The sequence below is a fragment of the Pipistrellus hanaki genome (genome assembly GCF_964339955.1).
Source record: "Pipistrellus hanaki genome assembly, chromosome: 21".
Taxonomy (NCBI): domain Eukaryota; kingdom Metazoa; phylum Chordata; class Mammalia; order Chiroptera; family Vespertilionidae; genus Pipistrellus; species Pipistrellus hanaki.
The window spans coordinates 984,009-1,007,388 of NC_140523.1; the positions used below are offsets into that span (position 1 = coordinate 984,009).

Sequence of the window (23,380 nt, forward strand, 5' to 3'; positions counted from 1 at the left end):
CTGCCCTCCAGTTCTCTCTGTTCTTGTCGGAATGGTGGAGGTGGTATCCATGCGCCAGTCTCTGCCACCTCTGGTGGCCGGGGCCCTCGGCTGCCTCTCGGGTAGGTACGCCGTGGGGCGTGCGCGTGGCTGGCTCCCTACGGGAAACGGGGGCTCAGGCTGTGCCCGGTGACATAGTAAAGGTGCAGCCGCCGCCGTGCCCCAACGTGACTGTCGTGGGAATGACTGACGGCGCAGCCAAGACGGGGCCGGCACACCGGGATCAAGTACATTCGGCGCACACGCTGCCCGGCTTCTTAGAGCTGTGACTGGTCTCACCTGGTGCGGAACCACCTGCCTGCCGCTCCTCAAGGCTCCAGAGACGCCCTGCCAGGAAGCAGGGGCCACAGAGCCGCGTTAGCACAGTGGGGCTGCTGGCCGTGGGTACGGGCACCAACAAGAGGTGACAGTGCGGACAGACAGACACCTACAAGCTGGGACTCACAAGTCCTGGCAGCAGGGCCCCGCGGCAGAGGCCCTCTGAGGGGCTCGGGCGGGCGCCCGTCCTGGGGCTGTTTTCTCCGCGGTCCGTCAGGGATGGAGGGAAGCCGGGTCCATCAGCATCCCTGTGACCTGCACGCCTCGCCTGGTGCCCACTGCATGTTTCAATCCAATGCTTTGGGGTGAGACACAGAAATCTGCATGTCAGCACGTCGGGTGCTTCCGGGGAGCCCCGAGGGTGCCTGGGGAGCCCCACTCACTTGGTCCCACCAGCAGGTTCACACGCTGGTAGATGGGGACGTGCCCTGACGCAGGCTAGTGAACCCCAGATCCGTCACTCAGACAAAGCAGACCTCGGGCAGATAACGGGAGAATGCAAGCTGGCGCCTTTCTCAGATGGCTGGTGCTGTTTGACCTCAGCCTCTCCTTTTGCCTAAAAACCGTTAATACCAGAAATACCTTTAAAAGAGCCCGTACCCTCACTACGTCAATATATCGAAAGGTGTGAGTAAAATGCATAAGTTCCTAGGAAAATACCACTTGTCAAAACGGGCACACGAGGAAATAGCTACCGAAATAGTCGTCTGGATAAGACAAAATTAAACCTGAAATTATAAAACTCACACACAGCCCCACAAAACAGTCCGTAGGCCCCGATGGGAATTCTTGCAATATTTAAGCAAGAATTTACACAAGCGTCACGCCAGCTTTTCCAGAGACCAAGGGAAGGAACACAGCCACACTTGTTTTATAAGACCAGCACAATCCGGACACTACAGTCTGACAAGAGAATTAGGGGAAAAACAACACACGAACCATTAAAGGCTGTCATTCATGAACGTGGGAACCAAATCCCTAAACCAAAGCTGATCAGTGACTCTCTCACATCCCTCCCGGATGTTTCTATCCCTCCCCCTCCCTTCCTCTCTGAACCCAATAAAAAACATAGTAAAAAACAAAAATAAACACGTGAAGGGGCCCTTCGCCCAGTGGCCAAACTCCTGGTCCTTTCGAATAAAACCTTCCACCAGGGGGCCCTCAAGCTCTGGTGAAGGAAAAGAGGGGTCCTGGCCGGTGTGGCTCAGTGGTCGAGCATCTGCCTATGAACCAGGAGGTCACGGTTTGATTCCCAGTCGGGGCATATGTCTGGGTTTTGGGCTGGATCCCCAGTAGGGGGCGTGCAGGAGGCAGCCAATCCATGATTCTCTCCCATCATGGATGTTTTTTATTTCTAACTCTCTCCCTTCCTCTCTGAAATCAATAAAAATATATAGAGAGGGGAAAAAATAGAAAAATAAAATTAAAAAGCTCAAAACCCTGGGACAGTTGAGTAAGCCAAGTCAAATTATGGGCTTTGGGTCCAGGAGGCACGTCCAAGAACACAGCGGTCAGTGTGGCCACTCTGATTGGAGCTTCTTGGGAGCACATCTGGCCTGTGGCCACTATGGGGGGGGGGGTCCGTGGGGTCCTGCGGGGGCTGGCTCCTGACCGCGGGGCACACAGCCCAGGCCTGGGAGTCAGGGTGTGTGTGACAGAGAGGGACTGCAAGCACACACAGGACCGGGAGGGAGGGAGAACAGGAGAGAGAGAGAGAGAGAGAGAGAGAGAGAGAGAGAGAGAGGGAGAGAGAGAGGGAGAGATGGGCTGGGGTGTGAATGAGCCAGCAGGTGTGTGAGCAGAGTGGGCAGAGTCCCCTCTCCCTTCTCCTTCCCAGGCTCCTCCTAACTCTCCCCCCACCCCGCCCTCTGCTCGGCTCCTCCATCCCTACCAGCCTCCACCTCCTCCCCGACTCACTCCCCCCACCCCGACTTTGACTCCCCTCCCCCACTTCTCAGGGTGGCACGTGACCACAGCTGGCTGTGCTTTGGCCCCTCCCACCTGCCCATCTGAAGAAGCCCATGTGCCTCTGGCCGCCCGCCCGCCCACCCGTTTGACCTCTGCTTTGGTTCCCGGGACCTTGTTTTATCGTCATAAAACGTTTCCAGGCTGAAGAGGGTGGGACCTGCCCATGCCTCCCAGAGCAAGCTGCCAGCACCAGCCCAGTTCACGGCCTGCCCCCTCCTGCCTCCCTCACCCCCCACCTCTTCCCGCTCCCCTGCGCCCTGCAGGCCCCCCCAATAGCCACAGGATGTGAGCTTCCGGTGCTCAGGACCATGAGAAGCCAACAGGGCGAGCCAGGCAGGGGGGTGGCAGAGGGATGAGCAAATGGAGGGGTGCAGGCAGAGCCCCCCCTCCCTCCCCACACCCACACGCTGGGGCGTGGGATGGGCTGGGACCCTGGGGAAGGAAGAGGAAGGCGAGGGTTACTGACTGCACACCCGGCTGGGGGGCCGTGGCTCTGAGCAGGGCCTGGGCATCCGTCTAGCCCTCAGGCTTGTGAAACCCTAGCGCCTGACCCGAATCCCACGACCCACCCCACCTGCAGCAGGGCCCGAGGGGTCCCCGGGGAGAAATAAAGCGAGGAAACCATGAAATCAAGTCCAACGGAAAAAAAGAGAGAGGGAGAGAGAGAGAGAGGGCTGGACTCCCCCCTTGTGTTCTTGGCAGCCACTTCCAGAAGGCTCCGGGGAGGGGGAATTTGATAACCAGGCAGCTACACCCTTAGATAGCCTGGGTCTGGCCCTTAGCCAGAGGCACGTTTGCAGCGGAACGGGAGAAGTCATTTGTACAAAATGCATTTGTGTGTCAGCGCTGTGTCTGTCTGTCCCCCCACCCCTTGCCCTTCCCCTTAGGTTTCTCCCTCCCTCCGACTCTTTCTCTTCTCCCTCCTTCCGGCTTTCTCTCGCACTCCTTCCTGCCCTCCCCCAGGGATGGGTCTTAGCTCAGACGCCATCCCACTGCCTGGTGCCCTCACCAGCCACCCAGAACCCTCTTCATTCTCTTCCGTGATTTTCCTCTTTAATCCCTCGCCTTCCACTCCCCGAGAGAGGGAGGCCGTCTGTATGTTCAACGTATGTTTTCCTTGTCCACTGTCTGCTTCGAAATACAGCGTCGTTTTGTGCTTTCATTCCATAAACACAGTGCCCCATGATGATTCACATTTTCAACCCAACGCCGCCTCCCGCCACAGCTTCGGGAGAGCTTGCCCACATGCCCGGTCTGGAGGGCACCGCCGGGTAAGCTTTGACGCGGGCACACACACTACGCGATCGCAGCGGTCAGCACCTTCACCAGCAGCAGCAGCCTCCTGTCCCCCGGCCATCCCTTCAGCTGTGAATACTGTGAGCGGTCATGGCTGAGTTTTAAAAAATGCAGATTTATTGATTTTGGAGAGAGGAAGGGGAAGGCGGTGGAGGAAGGGAGAGAGAGAGAGAGAAACATCAATCACTCGACCAGTTTGAGCCACCGCCATCGGCATTTCCTAAAATCAAATGAAGGGTCCAAGAGAGGCAGGTGACCGACCTGCTGGTGTCTGCGCCAGCAGCGTGATGGGAAAGAGAGTCGTTCACAAAACGCAGGTGGACGGATGGATACGCCACTGCGATGAGGAACTATTTTGACCCAGAGCCAACCAAGGCCAGCGGCCCCGCACGTCACACTCAGGCCTCTGCTGCCACCTGTAGGGCTTCGGTGGGCTTGCGTGTCTTGTGTTCGTCTCCCCCTGACCCCTGACTCTCCCATCTGTACAATGGGTTTAAGCCACGCCCTTCCAAAAAATTAAGACAAGGCTATTGGTGTGTGTGAACATGAAATGAGATTATGGCAACTAGTGATTTTTTTTTTTTAAAGAAAATATGCTGAGGCCCAGAATTCGTGCACAGGTGGGGTCTGGGTGGTCCACCCCAATTGGGGCCAATTGGGCCAGGCCGGCTGGCAGAAGGGAACTTGGGTGGTTGGCTGGCGGGCCCTGCCCCCTGGTCAAACTCCTGGAGGCACTCCTAGTCAAGGGGAGAATTTGCATATTAGCCTTTTATTATATAGGATTGCTTTTAGAGAGGAAGGGAGAGGGAGAGATAGAAACACCAATGATGCGAGAGCATCATCCATCGGCTACCTCCTGCAAGTCCCCTACTGGGGATCGAGCCTGCAATCAACCGGGGCATGTGCCAAGACAGGGAATGGAACTGTGACCTCATTGGTTGATGCTCAACCACCGCGCTGGGTGCAACTTGATTAAAAAAAAAAAAAAAAAAAAATTTGTCAACTAGTCTTACATGCCTCTCCATTGTGATTATAAACCCCAGATTACTCCATTTTCGTTTATTGATGCCCGGTGTTCTGTTTAGCAGTGCATCTGAGGATGGACATACAGGTTTTGGCAGTTTATGTGTGCTGTGGTGACCATTCTTGTCCTTGTGTCCTTGTGTCTCCATGGCCAGGTAACCAGATGGGAATTACCGAGTGGCTGGGTGCATGCATTTAAAATTTTACTGCTGATTGTTCGGCTACTCTTTATAGTGGCTGTGCCAGGTTACACTCCCAGCCATGGGCACAAGAGTGTCCTTTCCAATTTCCTTTTCTTTTTCTTTTTTTTTTTAATACATTTTATTGATTTTTTTTTTAAAAAAAGGGAGGAATGGAGAGGGAGAGTTAGAAACATTGATGAGAGAGAAACATCCATCAGCTGCCTCCTGCACACCTCCTACTGGGGATGTGCCCGCAACCAAGGTGCATGCCCTTGACTGGAATCGAACCCGGGACCCTTCAGTCTGCAGGCCAAAGCTCTATCTACTGAGCCACACCAGTAAGGGCTGCTCTCCAATTTCTGATGTTTCTCAGCTCTTTAGTTTCGCACGGACTAGTTGCTGTCTAGTTGCTGCTTTAGTCTGCCTGTGTCTGTTAGGTTGACAGTGGCTCCTTCAGGCTGACCTCAGAGGCATAAGTAACGGTTCTCCTGGCTGCTACTCACGGGCTGTCCACGGCAGGCCTTTGAGTGGCTCTTTGGCCAACAAAAGCTGCACCAAAGAGGTCACCATGACGCTTCTCCATCTGTAAGAGGGTGTGACCATACCTGTTCCGCTGGCTTCTGTGAGGATAAAGACAGCAGGCGGTGGGAAGGGTCTGGAGAAATTCTGCTATGTTGGAGTAGCCAGCAGTCAGGTGCAGACAGAGGTGTGTGTGTGTGTGTGTGTGTGTGTGTGTGCAAGCAAGTGCCCAGCAGCAAACATCCAGATGCAGCAAGAATGCTCTTTTAGGGATGATGTGGTTGGCCAGGACGTGTGCAGCAGGGGCGGCAAATCAGGGGACTTCAAACATGAGAAACTCTCAAGATTAAGAGACTTCCCCCCATGGTGGTCCCTCAAGGTGTCCCCTCTTGGGTCCTCCGGGGTCGCGCGCCACCTGGCGCCCGGTCCCCGCCACTGCCCAGAAACCACGTGTAAGAAAAGTGCTTACAACCTAACAACACACCCTGGTTTTCACCCGCCCTGGCCAATGGGCGAGGGGGAGGCGGGGCTGGGGGAAGCCGGCGCCCAATCACCGCCGCCTCTGCGGGGCGGGGGCGGGGCCTCGGCGCTCACCACGTTGGGTTTGTCCGCAGCGCTAATTACTTTTTCCAAGAGAGGCCGGAGGAGGGCTTCTCCACTCCGGCTGGCGCCGCCGCCGCCGCCTCGCGCGCCCCTGCTCCGCCGCCATCCACCCGGGGGGCTGCTCCTCCCCGGTACCATGTGTGACGGCGCCCTGCTGCCCCCCCTCGCCCTGCCCTTGCTGCTGCTGATGATCTGGGGACTGGTGGACCCGGGCACAGGTAGCGGATCGCCCCCTCCCCTCCTCCCGCCGCCCTTCTTCGCCGACCCCCTCGCTTCTGCCCTCCGGAGGCATCCGTCCGTGCAGCGCTGCCCGGGCTCCGATCGGATCGATCGGATCGATCGGCTGACAGCGCCCCGGCCGACGAGGCGCAGGCCGCAGGATGGGGCTCCGAGCCGGGCGGCTGCACGGGGGACCTCCCCGGGGTGGTCGGGCCCCGGGCGGAGGCGCTGGCGGCCCCGGAGGCGCCAGGGCGAGGGCCGGGCAGGGCGCACCCGCTCGGGATCGCGCTGTCCGGTGGCTGTCTGGCCCCTGGCGCTGCCGGCGGGAGGACCGGCGGGAGGACCGGCGGGAGGGCTGGAGGGTGGGTGGGCCCCGCCGCGCTGACACGTCTCCTCTCTCCCCTGCAGCTGCCGGCGGCGACGGGGCGGCCGACGTGGAGGTGGTGCTCCCGCGGCGGGTGCGCCCGGACGACGTGCACCTGCTGCCGGGGGTGCTGCTGCCGGGGGTCCCCCCGGGTCCCCGGCGGCGGCGGCGCCCCCCGCGCGCGCCCCCGGCCGCCCCCCGCCGCTCCCCGCCGCCGCCCGGCGAGCGCGCGCTGCTGCTGCACCTGCCGGCCTTCGGGCGCGACCTGTACCTGCAGCTGCGCCGCGACCTGCGCTTCCTGTCCGGCCGCTTCGAGGTGGAGGAGGCCGGCGAGGCCTGGCGCCGCGGCCGCCCCGCCGCCGAGCTCTGCTTCTACTCGGGCCGCGTGCTGGGCCACCCGGGCTCCCTGGTCTCCGTGAGCACCTGCGGCGCCGCCGGAGGCCTGGTACTGCCCGCGCCCCTCTCCTCCCCTCCCCCGGGTCTGGGTCTGCCCCTCGGGCTGTGGCAGCGCAGGGGACGGTCCCCCGCTCCCCAGGAGTGCTAGGGTTTGGCTGGGGTGCCTTGGTGGGATGGCAGCTTAAGCCTCCAGGGGCTGCTGCTTTACCGCAGACACAGGGGGACGTGTCTCAGCCCGTCAGGCCCCCAGACAGGCCCACTCTCTCTCCCCCGTCTGTTGGCCCAGGTATAGAGCTATAGAGCGTGTGCACTATTTATGTATATGTATATATATATATATATATATATATATATATATATATATATAAAATTGAGTTTTTACAGAGAGAGGAATAGAAAGCTAGAAACATTGATGAGAGAGAGACATCGATCAGACGCCTCTTGCACACCTCCTACTGGGGATGTGCCCGCAACCAAGGTCCATGCCCCTTGACCTGAAATCGAACCCGGGGGACCTTTCGGACCGCAGGCCGTCGCTCCATCCACTGAGCCAAACCGGTTTCGGCTAGCGTGTGCACTATTGGCGCGTGTGCACTTTCAGGCGGGACACCTGTTGGAGTCCCTCTCGCCTCCTCTCGGGGGTGGCGGCATTCGTTCACCTCCCCTCTGTTCCTTTGAGACCCCTGTGCATGGGAAAGGGAGTCTGGGGGACTCGCCTCTCCCCTCCCCCAGGCCACTAACCCGCTCTGATTACATGACAAGTAGGCGTTTGCGGGGCACCCGCCCAGAGCCAGGCCCGAGGAGTGCTGACCTCGGACATAAGATTCGCCCTGTCTCCAAAAGTCCCCAGCTTCCTCTGTCCCCAGGACCCCGCCCCCGCCCCCTGCATCGGAGGCACCCGTGCTCCGGGCACCTGCCTGGACCCCCAGGGGTCACTCAGCTGCACACACACCCAGCCATGTGCGTCCCGGCTTCTCCTCCGGCCTGCGGAGGGCAGGCTGCCCCCAGCAAGCCTGGCAGAGGCTCAGGGCAGGAGCCACGCAGCTGCTGCTCTGTCTGCTGCCGTGCCTGGCTGCCGGCAAAGCGGTTTCTTGTTTTTATCTACTTATTTTTTAAAATATATATATTTTTTTACGGAGTTCAGAGAGGAAGGTAGAGGGGAAAAGAGGGAGCGAAACATCAGCGATCAGAGAATATATCATCGATCGGCTGCCTCTGGCACGTCCCACTACTGGGGATCGAGCCCGCAAACCAGGGCACGTGCTCTGACTGGGAATCCAACCCTCCATAGGGTGATGCTCAATCACTGAGCCACCCCGGCCTGGCAAGCAGTTTCTGACACCCATCGCTGTGTGTCTGCCCTTCCCAGGCACAGGAGCTGCTCCCCTGACCCCGAGCTCACCTGGCTGCCGCTTCTAGAATCCCTTCGCCCTTCCTCGCGCTGCCACGGCAAAGCCAGGCGGCCTGGGGTCCCGGTCCCCAGGACTGTTCCGTTTTCTCCTGAGCGATGGAGGGCACCCCCGGGGAAACGTCCAGGGACCGGCCCTCACCAGCGCCCCAGTCCGGACGTGTCCGCGTCCCGCTTGGGAATGCGATCTCCTTGTGCTCGACCAGGAGAGATGGATTTCCCTGGTGAAACCGGGAACAGGGGCCGTGGGCGGACAGAGGGGGGAGGGGAGGGGCAGAGAGCGTGGGCCGTGGGAGAGGAGGGCGAAGCCGGAGCGAGAAAGGCCCCGGCCAGCCGCGGTAGGACCGGGGTCAAGGCCGGACCGCGCTCGGGGAGGGACTGGAAGGCCCACATCATTTTCGCCGCTGCTGCCAAAGCGTTTAAAAGTCTAGGTCACATCCCCGCAGCCCGTACATGGAAACATCTGAATCCCATTTGCTGCGGTTTCGTGAGTTTCGGCGGCGGAGGTCAGAGTGTAGACGTTCCCGGTGTAAAGTTTCCAGCGAGTAGCTAAGCTATCTGCGGAGGAGCCGGGGGTGGGAGTCTGGATCGCGTCGGTTTCAATCCCCAGCGAGCGAGAGAGCGAGAGCCAGGGAGCACCGGGCCCTCTGCAGATGGCATCGGAGCCATGAGGGCTCGTGTCCGTCCTGCAGGCTCTCGGGGCTGCCCTTCCCTCCGGCACCATGTGAGGGCGCTGTGCCTTAGATAAAGGAACGGGGCCAAGGGGCTGAGCTGGACCCTGCCAGCGGCGGCGGGCGGGCGGGCGGGCGGGCCTCGTGGACTAGGGATCCTAAATTCCTGCCCAAGCCGGGGCTTCTGTTGTTTAGTCTGCCCTGTTCCTCCGGTCCCCGGGAGGGAGCTGCGTGCTGGGCCCTCCTTCCCTAAGGGTACTCTGGCTGCAGGCAGGAGGGGACAGAGGGCCTGGGGACTCGGTTTGCAAGGTGGCCTGAACGCAGGGAGAAGAGAAAGCAGGGAGCGTAGGCTGACCAGGTTGGCATGGCGACCTGTGCCTGAGAAACCCCTCTTGACCGAGGTGGAAGCACTGGGAGGTGGAGAGCTGGCGTGTGCACGCGTGTGTGCATGTGTGTGTGTGGCATGTGTGAGGACAGGCGTGGCTCCAAGGCGTGGGAGACAGGCAACGCCACGCAGATGGATTCTGGGCCACAGAACCCGAGGTGGCCCGCTCCACCTGTGAAAGGCTGAGCAGGAACTCGCTTAGGGATTGTGGGGCCCCTTTTAGCAAGAAAGCAGCCGCAGAGGGTACATGAACACACGGGCAGTCAATAAAACTTTATTGGGCCATGCGGAGTGGCAAGGGAATCCTGCCACACCTCACGTCCCCACAGCGGCTCAGTAGACGCCGCCCTGCTCCTGCCGGGTGGACTCCTCCCCGCAGTCTTGTCTCCTGGGGCGTTTGGTTAATCTTCCCTCCCCCAAGGATATTTTTCCACTGATTCTTAGAGAGAGTGGAAGGGAGGGGAGAGACCAAGAGAGAGAAACATCGATGTGAGAGAGAGACGCATTGACCGGTTGCCTCCTGCATGCGCCCCAGCCAGGACTGGGGATCGAGCCTGCAACCGAGGTACCTGCCCTTGACCAGAATCGAGCCCGGGACCCTTCAGTCCGTGGGCCGGCGCTCTACCCATTGAGCCAAACTGGCTAGGGCTCCAGAGACATTGGAAGGAGGAGTACAGTGAGCATAGATCCTCCCTTCCTTGTGTAGGGGCCTGAAGAGTAACCCTGTGCCCATCCTCCCCTCTCTCCCCCCCCTCCCCGTGCTCCCAGTGGGCACAGGGGTGGGCTGTGGATCTCCTCTCTCTGAGTCTCGCTTCGGAAGGCTGGGCAGGCTGTGCACGCCGCCCGGAGCCGCAGAGCCCGGGGGCTCCAGGCTCCGCCGCGTTCTGTTTATGCGGCTCCGCTGTATTTACATTTCCGAGAGTCCTCGGAGGTGGCGTCAGGCTCTGGAAGCGTGTCCGTGGCCCTGTCATTGCAAAGCCATGACGTCCGCACCAGGGGAGGAAGGTATTTCCTGCCCCAAACAGCTGACGTCAGTTCGGCCGGATCGCGGGGTGCCAACGGGGCTGGAACCCGGCACAGCTTCCCCGGGACTGGCAACGGAGACGGAACTCCATGGAGTGAGCGTCCGCGCCGCTCGTGGGAAGAGAGGGGGTGACTGCGACCCCGACTCTGCCCACCCCTTCCTGGCCGAGGCTGGGCTGCCAGGGCCATGCTGAGCTGGAGATGTTGGGACCAGCCCGGACCCTCAGGAGCGCTGGGCTGCGGGCGGTTAAGAAGCCGGGCCCCTGCCCTAGCTCTGTAGTCGGCAAACTGCGGCTCGAAAGCCACAGGCGGCTCTTCGGCCCCTTGAGTGTGGCTCTTCCACAAAACGCCACGGCCTGGGCGAGTCTATGTGGAAGAAGTGGCGTTAGAAGAAGTTTAAGCTTAAAAAAAAAACGTGGCTCTCCGAAGAAATTTCCATCGTCGTGCTGTTTATTTGGCTCCGTGGACTCATGAGTTTGCCGACCACAGCCCTAGCAGCTGGTCTGTCTCAACGGATAGAGCATCAGCCTGTGGACTGGAGGGTCCCAGGTTCGATTCTGATCAAGGGCATGCATGGACCTTGATGGCAGGCTCCATCCTCGGCTCTGGTCAGGGCACGTGGCCGGGGAGGCAGCCCCACCGATGTGTCTCTCTCACATCGATGTTTCTCTCTCTCTCTCCCATCTCTCCCCTTCCAGTCTCTCTAAAAAAAATAAAAATAAATAAATAAAAATTAAAAAAAAATCAGTGGGAAAATATTCTCGGGTGAGGATTAATAACAACAAACAGTTACCAGGCTCCTGGTCGCTTATAAAATTGCCCGCGTTTTCACGCCACACCACGTGGCCACGCAGGAATTTGTCTTGGCGAAAAGTCTGCGGCGTGGGGACCCTTCGGGAGCAGCCCACCCTGCGCGACCGCACGCCGTTCTACTGGAACAGGTGTCAGGAAGGTCCCGAGTGACTCCCCGAAGAATGTTATATCCCCCGGGGGCAGCGGGCACATCGTTGGAAAACGCAAAGCGCTGTGAGAAGGAATAGCCGAGAGACTTCGCGGAACGCACGAAGAAGGCAGAGGACCGCCGGCGGAATCCGGAAGGCCGGGAGGGGGACACAGAGGGAAGGACTCGGACCAGAGAGAGAATATGCTAAGCTTTCTTCGAGGACTCCGTGGATCTCGGTTGCAGGCTCGATCCCGTGGCCTCGAAGTGACCTTGCGCACCGGCCCCCACCGCTCCGGGGGCCTCAGGCCGCCCGTGACCGTCGCCCCGGGGCACGGGGTGCGATCGATCCCCTCGTTTGAACTTTCGCTTCGCTGGCAGCGCCGTGAGAAAGCAAGCGAGAGCTGGACGGTGGCGGGGCGGTGAACTGGAGGCACCGCAGACGGATCGCATTCTTGGAGCTCATTTCCTGAACGCTGAGCTGCTGCAGCTGGCCGGCCGCGGCCGTGTCCAGCGGGGGGGGGGGGGGGGAGAGGCGTTTGCAGCCAGAACCTCAGAGGGAGCCACCGTGAACCTCTCCCCTCTTCTGCACACGGATGTGCAGTCATGTTCTTGTTCTCTTTTGAAAAAATTTAAACTTATTTTAGAGAGGAAGGGAGAGCTAGAAACATCCAGGATGAGAGAGAATCATGGACTGGCTGCCTCCTGCATGCTCCCTATTTGGAGATCGAGCCTGCAACCCGGGCATGCGTCCTGACCGGGAATCGAACCCTGACCTCCCGGTTCATGGGTTGACGCTTCGGGAAACGAGACTGCATGGCCTGCCGTCGAGGGGCTGTGACCTTAGAGCCGGTCCCTTAGTGGCTCCTGGAGAGAAGGCAGTGGGTGGAGCCTTGAGGGGAGCTGGCCTCCCAGGCCTTCGCCAGCCAGCCAGCCAGCCAGCACCGTGACAGCAGCCGGCTCACCGTCACGCACCTGCCATGCGCAGGCCGCCCTGGTCGGCTCCCATCCAGCCTCGGGGAGAGGGCAGTCTGTACCCCGGTTCCAGCCGGCCCGGCGGGTCCCCCCCTCCCCCCCGCGGCCCACCTCTGCCTCCGCCGGCTTCCTCGGTCTCCCCCCCCCCCCAAGCACCTCACGCTCAGGTGGTCACTGCAGGGGAGAGGCTCGCCGGCCGCCACCACCACCACAAGAGTTTTATTCGGGCCGTAAAGTCTCCGAGTTGTTCTTGGCAGACGTTCTAATGAATCCGAGACCGTGACACGTGTGTGCTTCGAGCCGTCCGTGCGGTCTCACCCTGCGCGCCAAGGACGGGAGGCTGCAGGCGATCGTGCGGGGCGAGCCGCTTCGCTTTCCAAGAGGCGTCCACGCGTCCCCGGGGAAGGTGAGGGGTCTGCTCCGAGAGGCCCGAGTGGGGTCCTCCGTGCTCGAGACGGGGAGGAATGGCTGTGTGGTGCGGGAGGCAGAGGGTCTCGGAGTGTGGTCCCGGGTGGCAGTGGTGGTATCGCGGGGGGCCTGTCCGATGGGCACGTTCTGGGTTCCCGCCCAGACGTCCAGGGGCTTTGGGGTTTGAGAAACGCTGGTGTAGGGTGTCATCGCTTTTAGCCAAAGGGGTGGGGCAGAGAGAAGGACGGATCCTGGAGAAGGAGCATGTCCCAAGTTCAGGATCAGCTCTGCACAGCTGTGTGTGTGTGTGTGTGTGTATGTGCATATGTGTATGTCTCTTTATATATGTGTATATATGTGTATGTGTATGTGTATATATGTGTGTGTGTATCTATGTGTGTCTATGAGTGTGTGTGAGTGTGTGTGTGTGTGTATTAATGTGTATGTGTATATATATGTGTGTATGTGTATATATGTGTGTGTGTATCTATGTGTGTCTATGAGTGTGTGTGAGTGTGTGTGTGTGTGTGTATTAATATTCATCCTATTAAAGAGACTGATGAAAAATCCTAGTTCTCACATTTTCATTCAATTCACAAAGCCTGTTTCATTGATCATCCAGCAACTCCTGGCAATCCCCCTTTTTAGGAGGCTTTGAATAATATTGGGCCCCACGTACACATTTGGAGATTAACGACTTTTTGACCTTTCATACTGTGCTTAGAAATCTAACCTATTCCGTTTCGTTTTCAGGTTCTTTGGTTAAAATACAAACCCTCGGCCCCGGCTGGCATGGCTCAGTGGCTAGGGCATCGGCCTGTAGACAGAAGGGTCGCAGGTTCGATTCTGGCAAAGGATACATGTCTGAGCGGTTCCATCCTCTGTTTCATTATAAATATCCCCAGGGGGAGATCCATGTTCTCATTAAGGACACAACTGCCATTCATTCCCAACACGTTTGTCTCCTCCTCGGTCAGACTTTTGGGGTTGGTTTTAAAATTTATTTTAAAACTCAATTTTGGCCTGGCTGGTGTGGCTCAATTGATTGAAGGTTGCCGGTTCGATTCCCGCTCAGGGCACTTGCGGGCTCGATCTCCAGTAGGGAGCGTGCAGGAGGCAGCCTATCAATGTTTGCTCTCATCTCTCTCTCTCTCTCTCTCCCTTCCTCCCCTTTCCCCCTCCCCCTTTCCCTTCCTTTCTCTCTAAAAATCTTTTTAAAAGTCACATTTGTTTTTATTTATTTTTTAAATTTGCTTTGATTAATAAATACATCTTTGAAAGCAAACCTGGAAAGTGGGTGCTGCTGCCTGTATCACTGGACCCCCCCTCCCCCCTACCTTGTGACCACCCCCTCCCCATCACAGCTGCGGGCGAGATGCCTCAAGGCTCACCCAGGCTCCTCCCCGGGCTCCGAGAAAGCCCAGGTGTGGGAACCCGGCCACAGGCAGGTCCCCGGGCCGCTGGGGTCCTGGGCGAGCGTGAGCGGAGGTGACCGACATCCCGTGTTCTGTGTTTCCTCTCCCGGCAGGTCGGCCTCATCCAGCTGGGGCAGGAGCAGGTGCTCCTGCAGCCCCTCAACGGCTCCCGGGGCCCGCTCGGCGGCCGAGAGCACCTGGTCCGGCGCCAATGGTCCCCGGCCCCCGGCCCCTCCGCCCAGGCCCAGGCCCCCGGCCCGCTCTGCCAGGTCCTCACAGGTGAGTCTGGGAGGCGGGACGGCTGACTCCCACACGCAGCGGAGTCACCTGAGCTGTGATTCTGTCTCAGGGCGACTTGGTTATTTAGAAACCAGAGGCCTGGTGCACGAATTCATGCACCTGTGGGGTCCCTCCGTCTGGCCTGCGGGGATCGGGCTGAAACCAACTCTCTGACATCCCCCCCCCCCCACCCCTCAGGGGTCCCATTGCGAGAAGGCAGAACTTGGTTTTTTTTTAATTTATTTTATTGATTTTTCACAGAGAGGAAGAGAGAGGGATAGAGAGTCAGAAACATCGATGAGAGAGAATCATCGATCAGCTGCCTCTTGCACACCCCTCACTGGGGATGTGCCTGCAACCAAGGTACATGCCCTTGCCCGGAATCGAACCCGGGACCTTTCAGTCCGCAGGCCGATGCTCTATCCATTGAGCCACACTGGTCCCGGTGAGAAGGCAGAACTTGGGTGATGCACCCCAAAATCGGGCTCCCTCCTCTCTGGTTCTGGGTGCATCGCCAGAGAACCACCCGATGCCAAGAGACCACAGCCCGGCAGCTCCTGCGTTGAGCGTCTGCCCCCTGGTGGTCAGTGCGCATCGTAGCTTATGGCTGGCCGGCCTGTCGCGTAGGCTTTTATATATGTAGATGAGCCTTGCAGGTCTGCTCAGCTATTTCAAGCCATCTGACCTTGCCCAGGTGCTGAGGGTACCCTCCCTTAGCCTAGGAGGCACCGGAGGTGATTGCATCAGGTCAAGGTCAGCCCTGCCACGCTGGGGAGCTCTGAGTGGCGAGTGGAGAGAGGAAGCCAGCAAGCTCCGTTCCTTCCCACACCCTCACAAAAGCAGGGAGGCTGGCCTCGGGGCAATGCCACCGGGATCTACCAAGTACCACGACGACATCCTAGCCTCGTGGTCGGCAAACTGCGGCTCTCGAGCCACATGTGGCTCTCTGGCCCCTTGAGTGTGGCTCTTCCACAAAATACCACGGCCTGGGCGCGTCTGTGTTGAAGAAGTGGCGTTAGAAGAAGTCTAAGCTTAAAACATGTGGCTCTCCATCGTTGTGCTGTTGGTATTCGGCTCCGTGGGCTCATGAGTTTGCCGACCACTGTCCCAGGCCAAGCGCATGGCGACCTCCCTCCCCCTCCCCTCCAACCCGCACCGTCTGCGGCAGGTCTGGGTGCGCGCGGGCCTTGTCGCGGAATGCCCAGCCCGGCCCGCGGCCCGCGCCCTCCTCTGCAGGGGCCGTGACCCGGGAGGATGGCTGACGAGACGATAAAGGGCGCCTGTGTTTGCCTTTCTGTCCCCGGGGCTGGAGGGGAGGCGTCCTTCGGAAGGACTGTTTAGCCTCCAACAAAGGAAATGAAACTATTCACAAAAGCAGGGCGGGGAGGTGTGCTGGAAACCAAGTCAAAACAAGAGCCGTCATGCAACCGTGCACAGGCAGCAATTACCGAGGCTGCTCGGGCTCTCACCTCCCCCACACCGCCCCTCCCCTCGGGGGGCCCTGTGTGCGGGAGGGGCGGGCACGTCTGAGGCCCTGGCCCGGCGGCGGGGGGCGGGGGGCGGGGGGCGGGGGACGCAGACCAGGGAGAACGGGGTATGTTCTGCTCCGGGGTCCTTCTCCCGTTGCACCAGGGTCTCCGTGAACTTGGCTGCTCCGTGGAGAACGGCCACTATGAATAGACTTATAATCAGCATCGAACGTTGTGAGTTTAGCCACAGGGAACATTGATTGATTGATCCCTGAGATGTCCGCATTGTTTGGGGTTTCCCGGATAGGTGAATGGGAGGGACCCAGCTGTTCCCGCGGGGACGGGGTCTTTCTGGCTGAACGTGGTTGTGTCGTCCTTAAGGTTGCGTTGTCCTGTGGCTTAGGGGTGGCCAGCCGGCTCAGGCAGGTGAGGGGGTCGGATAAGGGAGCTGTGAGTAGGGGTAGGTAAGCCGTCATGCCCTCCTGGGGCACAGAGGGACTAATGCAGTCAAGGCCAGCTGGAGGGAACCACAGAGCTTGCATTTCTTATTTTATTTATTTTTTTAAAGATATTTTTACTAATTTCAGAGAGGAAGGGAGAGGGAGAGAAAGAGAGAGAGAGAAATATCAATGAAGAGAGAGAATCATGGATCGGCCGCCTCCTGCACGCCCCCTACTGGGGATGGAGCTCACAACCCGGGCCTGTGCCCTGACCGGGAATCGAACCGTGACCTCCTGGCTCCTAGGTGGACGCTCAGCCACGGAGCCACATCGGCCCGGCTGCGCTTGCATCTCTCGCAGTCTTCTGGGGCTCCCAGAGGGGAGACAGGCCGATCCTGTTCCGGTTACAGCTCCCTGTTTTTAGGGCCTTATAAACCGATTCATAAAATAGCCCTCCAGTCAGGAAGGCGGGGACTTGGCGTGAGTACGCGGCGTCTGAGTGAGCCCTTCTCCCCCTTTGGGCGAGAGCGTGTGGTGTTTTTTTTTTTTAAAAAAAATGTTTTTATTGAGTTCAGAGAGGAAGGGAAAGGGAGAGAGAGAGAGAGAGAGAGAGAGAGAGAGAGAGAGAGAGAGAGAAACATCCATGATGAGAGGGCATCATGGATCGGCTGCCTCAGGAACGCCCCCTCCTGGGGATGGAGCCCACAACCCGGGCCTGTGCCCGGACCGGGCATCGAACCCTGACCTCCTGGTTCCTAGGTCGACGCTCAGCCCCTGAGCCACGCCGGCCGGGCTCCTGCGGCCCACGTTTCCTAACCACGTTCCCTCCGTCAGCCGGAGCGGTCACCGTTAATTCTGTGCTTCTCCCACGTCCCCTCGTCTTTTGGACGGATTCTCCATGAGAACACAGAAACGCCAGTCTGGGGCAAGCACCCCGCCCGCTTCCGGAACATTCCCATGACTTGATTGAGAAAGGAAAATCGAAAACTCAAGCGTGGAGACGGAAAGGAAAAGCACAGCCAGCCGTGTGCGTGTGTGCGTCTGCGTGCGCACACGCGTGTGTATGTGTGTATGTGTGTGTGCGTGTATGTATGTGCATGTGCATGCGTGCACGCGCGCGTGTATGTGTGCGGGTGTGTGTGCATGTGCGTGTGTGTGTGTTTGTGTGCCGTTCCCCCAATCAGAGGCATTGGACGCTAAGCGTGTTATCTTTTCCCAGTCCTCTCCTGGGCGGTTCTGCAACACACACACACACACACACACACACACACACACACACACCCGCCGCCCCCCTTGAGTCGCTGGCAGCAGAGCCAGCCTCCGCTTCCATAGGAAAGTCTGTCTGGGAGCCGCGGCGGGCCGGGCCAGCAGGCAGCTGATTGTTGAAAGCGCAGGCCATGGGGGCCAGCCAGGTGGCTGGAGGGAGCTCCTGGCAGCCGGGCCGCCCGGGGCGGGAGGAGGAAGAGAATCGCGGTCCCCAGGAGGCAGGCGCGGCCGGGGCCCAGGCCGGGTGGCCGAGGAGGCAGGGCCGGTGGGGGCGGAGCGGCCGGCCCCTGCCAGCTCCCCCTGCGGTGTCTGATTTTTGAATCAGCAGCAGCGTCCCCTACCTGCTCCCTCCCTCCGAGGCGGGGAGCTGGAGGGATGCGGGCCTGGGCCGGGGAGCCCGCCCGGTGGGCCTCCCTCCCAGCAGGAGGCCTCGGGCCAGAGGGTCCCAGGCGCGGAGGAGGGGATGGGAGCAGACACCCTGTGTGCAGGACGGTTTGCTCTTTCTAAGCAATGCCTTTTTTTTTTTTCTCTTCTCCACTGCAAACGGTCTGGCTCTCTCAGTCCACTCGTTTCTCATGGAAAAGCCCAGGAAAAAAATAAAAATAAATAAAAAGGCCGTCAGGACATCTGCTGCCCGGCGGCGTTCTTGGGCGTCCTCCAGCCGCGAAGGCCCCCCCAGGCCGGCGGGCGATGTCCCCCGCACGGCCAGCCGGGGAACTCGCTCGCCACCGCGGGGATAGGGTTGCAGCCTCCGCCTGCAGCCCACACCGCTCTCAGGCCGTTAGCAAGGCGTGGCCGCGGGCCCGCGTCTGGCTCAGGCCGGGATGCAGCTGGACAGTGCCCCGTAGGGAAAAGCCCCATAAAGCCCGCCCCGTGGGGCAGGGAATATATCAGGCGCCGCCGGTGGGGGGTGAGGGGGGGCAGGAATCGGAACTGCCTTCGTGGGGGGGACCTGCCGGGAAGGGCCAGCGCCCCCCCTAGGTGGGGGACACAGGCTGACCCCCACCTGCGCTCAGGGACACTCAGGGGTGGGGCAGGCGAAACAGGGCTCGGCTTCTCTCCAAGGAGACGGCGTCATTTATTTATCTATTTCTTCTTATTATTTTTAAAGATTTTTTTTTTTTTATTGATGTCAGAGAGGAAGGGAGAGGAAGAGAGAGAAACACCCACGAGGAGAGAGAATCATGGATCGGCTGCCTCCTGCACGCCCACCACTGGGTATATCAAGCCCGCACCCCGGGCCCGTGCCCTCACCGGGAATCGAACCCATGACCTCCTGGTTCCTAGGTTGATGCTCAACCCCCCGAGCCACGGCGGCCCGGCTCCCCGCGCTATGTTACATACGTAAGTTATCCAGCGCTTCAACATTCACCCGTCGCCTTCTACTTTTCGTTCCAAAACGGGAACGTTATTTGAAGCTCCTCTCCTCCTAAAGGCTTATTCCAGCTGAAGTAAAACGGCATTATCTGCTCCGAAAACAAACGCTGCACATTTATAGCTGAAGGATTCCCCGTGGGGAAGGTTTCCATCCGAGCAGGGCAGCTTGCCAGATCCTTTGCGACTCCCTGTTGGTCAGAGCCACGAAGAACATGAGAATCAGAGAGACCGGCCGATCGCCGCCAACAGAGACGCCGAACGCCCCTGCGATTTGCTATAAGCCCCGCACTCCCACGAGAGAAGGTTCTGGAAACAAGCAACCCGTAACCAGGAGTCAGAAACGACGTTGCCTGCATCTGGCAGAGACATCAGCCCGTTTTCCCGAAACGCTTTTATCCCCCGGACGGTGCTGAGCACAGCAAAACAGGAAGGCTCTGAGCCCCAGCGAAGCCCTCGGGAGCGGCCGGCCTTGTGCTTGAGCGGACAGACGGACGGACGGACGGAGGCCTGCAAAACGCGGAATGACGGACGACGGCTGCCTGTCACCAGCTCGACGTGTTCCTGAAACCTGGGCTTCCCCTATGGTTACGTTTAGGGGGTATTTTTTTCCTCCTGAAAATGTGTTTTCCCTGCAGCTGAGTCTCTCTTTGCTTCACTGAAATGAAATTGAGAGTCTCTCCTTCCATCTGCCCTGTTGCCATCTCGGTTGCTCAGAAATCTCTCTCATTGGTCTGAGGTGGCAGGGGGCGGAGCAAATCAGCCACCTGCCTACCCGGGACATGGGTTTGACTACATAGGTTAATTTTTTTTTTTTTTTAAATATATATGTTTTTATTGACTTCAGAGAGGAAGAAAGAGAGAGAGAGTGAAACATCCATGATGAGAGAGAATCATGGATCGGCTGCCTCCTGCACGCCCCCTACTGGGGAGTCGAGCCTCTGCAACCCGGGCCTGTTGCCTGACCGGGAATCAAAACCGAGACCTCCTGGTTCCCAGGTTGAGGATGCCCAGCCATGGAGCCGCACCGGCCGTGCCAGCAGGCTAATTTTTTCAGGGGGTCATTTTGGATGGCCCGCAAATGACGTTACAAACATTCGAATGGCTCTTGGCAGAAAAAAAGGTTCCCAGCCCCGTTCCAGATGGTCCCCTGGCCTGGGGCAGCGCCTCCCACACAGCGGTGCTCCGTCAGCGTTTGCTGGCTGAAGGGCTGGCTTTCCCTCCCCCGCACCCCCAGGCAGCAGTGCCAGGCTGCTCGCTACCTCTGTGGCCATGACCGTGGGGGGCCAGGCCTGGGGGGCCAGCTCGGCTTTGCTACCCCTGGTCCTGCTAGTCCTAAGGGTAGGGATAGGGGTCATACCTCCTGCCTAGTGCAAGTGCTGATTTTTTAAAAAAATACTTTCATTGGTTTCAGAGAGGAAGGGAGAAAGGGAGTGAGATAGAAACATCAACGATGAGAGAGAATTGTGGATCGCAAGCACTGATTTTGGACTTCAAGATTGATCAGTTCTTTATTTGGGATCTTAACTAGACAAGAAGAAAAAAAAAGGAAAGAAAAGAAAAAAGAAAACAAACAAAACAAAAAAAACCAAAAAAATCCAATTACAAAACTCTTATTTTTCACCTTTTTTATTTTTTGTAAGGAATTTACATGCAAAAGATGCCTTTTTTTATGAAAGCGACTTGGCCTTGGGCAAAGTTATTTAAAGCATTCATCCTTGGAGAGAAAACCTTTTTTTTTTTTTTCCTTTTTGAAAAAAAGAAAAAGAAAAGAGAGGGCCATTCTCTCTCAAGGATGCCGGTTTCTGCAGCCGCCGGGACTTCTGGGCCGGGAGTGCTTCCCAGCACGCCGAGCCACCGTTTCCAGGCCGGAAACAAAAAGGGGTGTTTTTCTACCAACCGACCCTTCGCTTTGGCTGAAGAAGACAAAGTGATCCGAAAAGAATTTGGGCGGGCCTGCGCGTGTTATGTAAGCGTGCGTGTGCGTGTGCATGTGTGTGCGTGTGTGTGTGCGTGTGCGTGTGTGTGTGTGTGTGTGTGTGTATGTGTGTGAGCACACACTCTAACCCATCACCTGGAGCCTGGCCGGTGTGGCTCAGCGTCCACTAACCCCGGCTGGGAACCGGTGACCTCCCTAAGGCCATCGCCGGGATGCGACACAGGAGCACGCGGCTCCCAGGCAGGGGACAGCTTTCCAACGGTCTCGGGCCCGGCCCTGCATGGCTCAGCGGGCTGAGCATCTAGCCAGGAACCAGGAGGTCACCGGTTCGACTCCCGGTCAGGGCACATGACTGGATTGTGAGCTCGATCCACAGGAGGCGGCCCATCGTTGATTCTCGCTTGCTCGTCACTGATAATTCTCTCTCTCTCTCTCTCTCTTTTCCTCTCTGAAATCAGTAAAAACGTATTTAGTGCCGAAACCGGTTTGGCTCAGTGGTAGAGCATCGGTGGTCTGCGGACTGAAAGGTCCCGGGTTCGATTCCGGTCAAGGGCATGTACCTTGGTTGCGGGCACATCCCCGGTAGGGGGTGCACAAGAGGCAGCTGGTCGATGTTTCTCTCTCATTGACTTTTCTAGCTCTCTATCACTCTCTCCTACTCGACCCGCATCCCTGATCTCGCCCCGGCCCCACCCCACCCCTGGGAGCGGGCCCAGGACCGCGCTCAGGCCCTCCCGTGTTTTCCAGAAAAGAAGAAGCCAGCGGGCAAGGGCGGGCCGCCGGCGGACGGGCGGGCACGGAGGAGCGCCATCCGGCTCACCAGCGAGCACACGGTGGAGACCCTGGTGGTGGCCGACGCGGACATGGTGCAGTACCACGGGGCCGAGGCCGCGCAGCGCTTCATCCTCACCGTCATGAACATGGTGGGTCCCCGCGGGCGCGGCGACACGGGAGCGGAGAGGGTTTTAAGAGCCAAAGGTGGCCGGGCCGGAGCGCTGACACCAGCAGCAGCCTCGGGCCCGGGCAGGCCCCCTGGACAGAGTTGCGGGTGTTCTCAGCTTCCTTAACAACCACAGCGAAGTAAGATGCTGACGCGTTCCAGGCAGGTCCCTCCGGGGTGGGGGGCGGGGGAGGGGGGAGGAAGAATGACATCAATTTTGCTCAGTGACCATGCAGCACGGATAAGCGGCCTCTCTCTGGCGACCAGAGAGGCCAGCGTGGTGTGTGAGCACGCCCTGGTCCCCAGGTGGTGTTGGGGTGCCGCTCCAGGCGCCCCACGAGGCGCAGTGGGAGGGAAACACCCCCCTGAGTGGGGTCCCAATGGCGCCCTCATTGCAGAGTCACTCACAGTCCCCAGATGCCCCCGGGGAGGCCCCGACCCACACGGGGAGGGAGTGCTGTTTGAAAACCCCTCTCAGGCCCTGTTGGTGCGGCTCGGTGCTTGAGTGTCAACCTAGGAACCTAGGAGGTCACAGTTCGATCCCGGTCAGGGCACAGGCCCTGGTTACGGGCTCCATCCTCAGTGGGGGGGCGAGGGGGAGGCAGCCGGTCCATGATTCTCTCTCGTCATTGGTATTTCTCTGTCTCTCTGCCTCTCCCTGCCTCTGACATCGATAAAAAGCGTTATGTTTAAAAATAAGGTCTGATTGATGATTCTCTCTCTCATTGATGTTTCTAACTCTCTATCCCTCTCTCTCTCTCTCTTTTTTTAAAAATATATTTTATTAATTTTTTACAGAGAGGAAGAGAGAGAGAGATAGAGAGTTAGAAACATCGATGAGAGCGAATCATCGATCAGCTGCCTCTTGCACACCCCCTACTGGGGATGTGCCCGCAACTAAGGTACATGCCCTTGACCGGAATCGAACCCGGGGCCTTTCAGTCCATAGGTCGACGCTCTATCCATTGAGCCACACCGGTTTCAGCTATCCCTCTCTCTTCCTCTCTGTAAAAAATTAATAAAATATATATTTTTAAAAATAAAAAATAAAAATAAGGTCTGTAGGCAGGCATTTCCCCTCGGTGGGTGGGCTCCGTCCAGGAGAGCAGGTCAGGGCCGCGCTGGCAGCCGCTCCGCCAGACGGACTTCGGACAGCAGCCCCCCCACACCCCGCGGCGGCCCGCAGACATGTAACCGAGCCGCCCGGAGGCCCGCCTTTCCCATGGAAACTCCTGCTCAGGACCCGTCTGCAGGCAGCGTCCGCGCGCCGCTGGGAGAGACGCCTGGCCGGGCCGGGAGCAGCGCGGCCCGGCGTCTGGAAAGTCTGTCTCGGGCGTCCGGCGCGGCCTGCGCCCTGGCGAGCGGTCAGAGGCCCGGCTGCAGCTGTCCCGTTTCCTTTTTTCTTTCTTTCTTTCTTTCTTTCTTTTTTTTTTTCTCAATATATATTTTATTGATTTTTTTTTTTACAGAGAGGAAGAGAGAGGGACAGAGAGTCAGAAACATCGATGAGAGAGAGTCATC

The 23,380-nt window shown here is 58.7% G+C and overlaps 1 protein-coding gene across 1 annotated transcript in view; it reads left to right on the top strand.

Moving 5' to 3' along the window:
* Positions 1 to 5,984: 5,984 nt before the first annotated feature.
* The window catches only part of ADAMTS17 (ADAM metallopeptidase with thrombospondin type 1 motif 17), a 62,959-nt gene continuing 45,563 nt past the window's right edge, over positions 5,985 to 23,380 (top strand). Inside the window, 4 exon segments of the mRNA XM_084869052.1 lie at positions 5,985 to 6,166; positions 6,576 to 6,976; positions 14,266 to 14,431; positions 21,667 to 21,842. Of these exon segments, the coding sequence (XP_084725178.1) occupies positions 6,085 to 6,166; positions 6,576 to 6,976; positions 14,266 to 14,431; positions 21,667 to 21,842 (825 nt within the window). The 5' untranslated portion in view covers positions 5,985 to 6,084.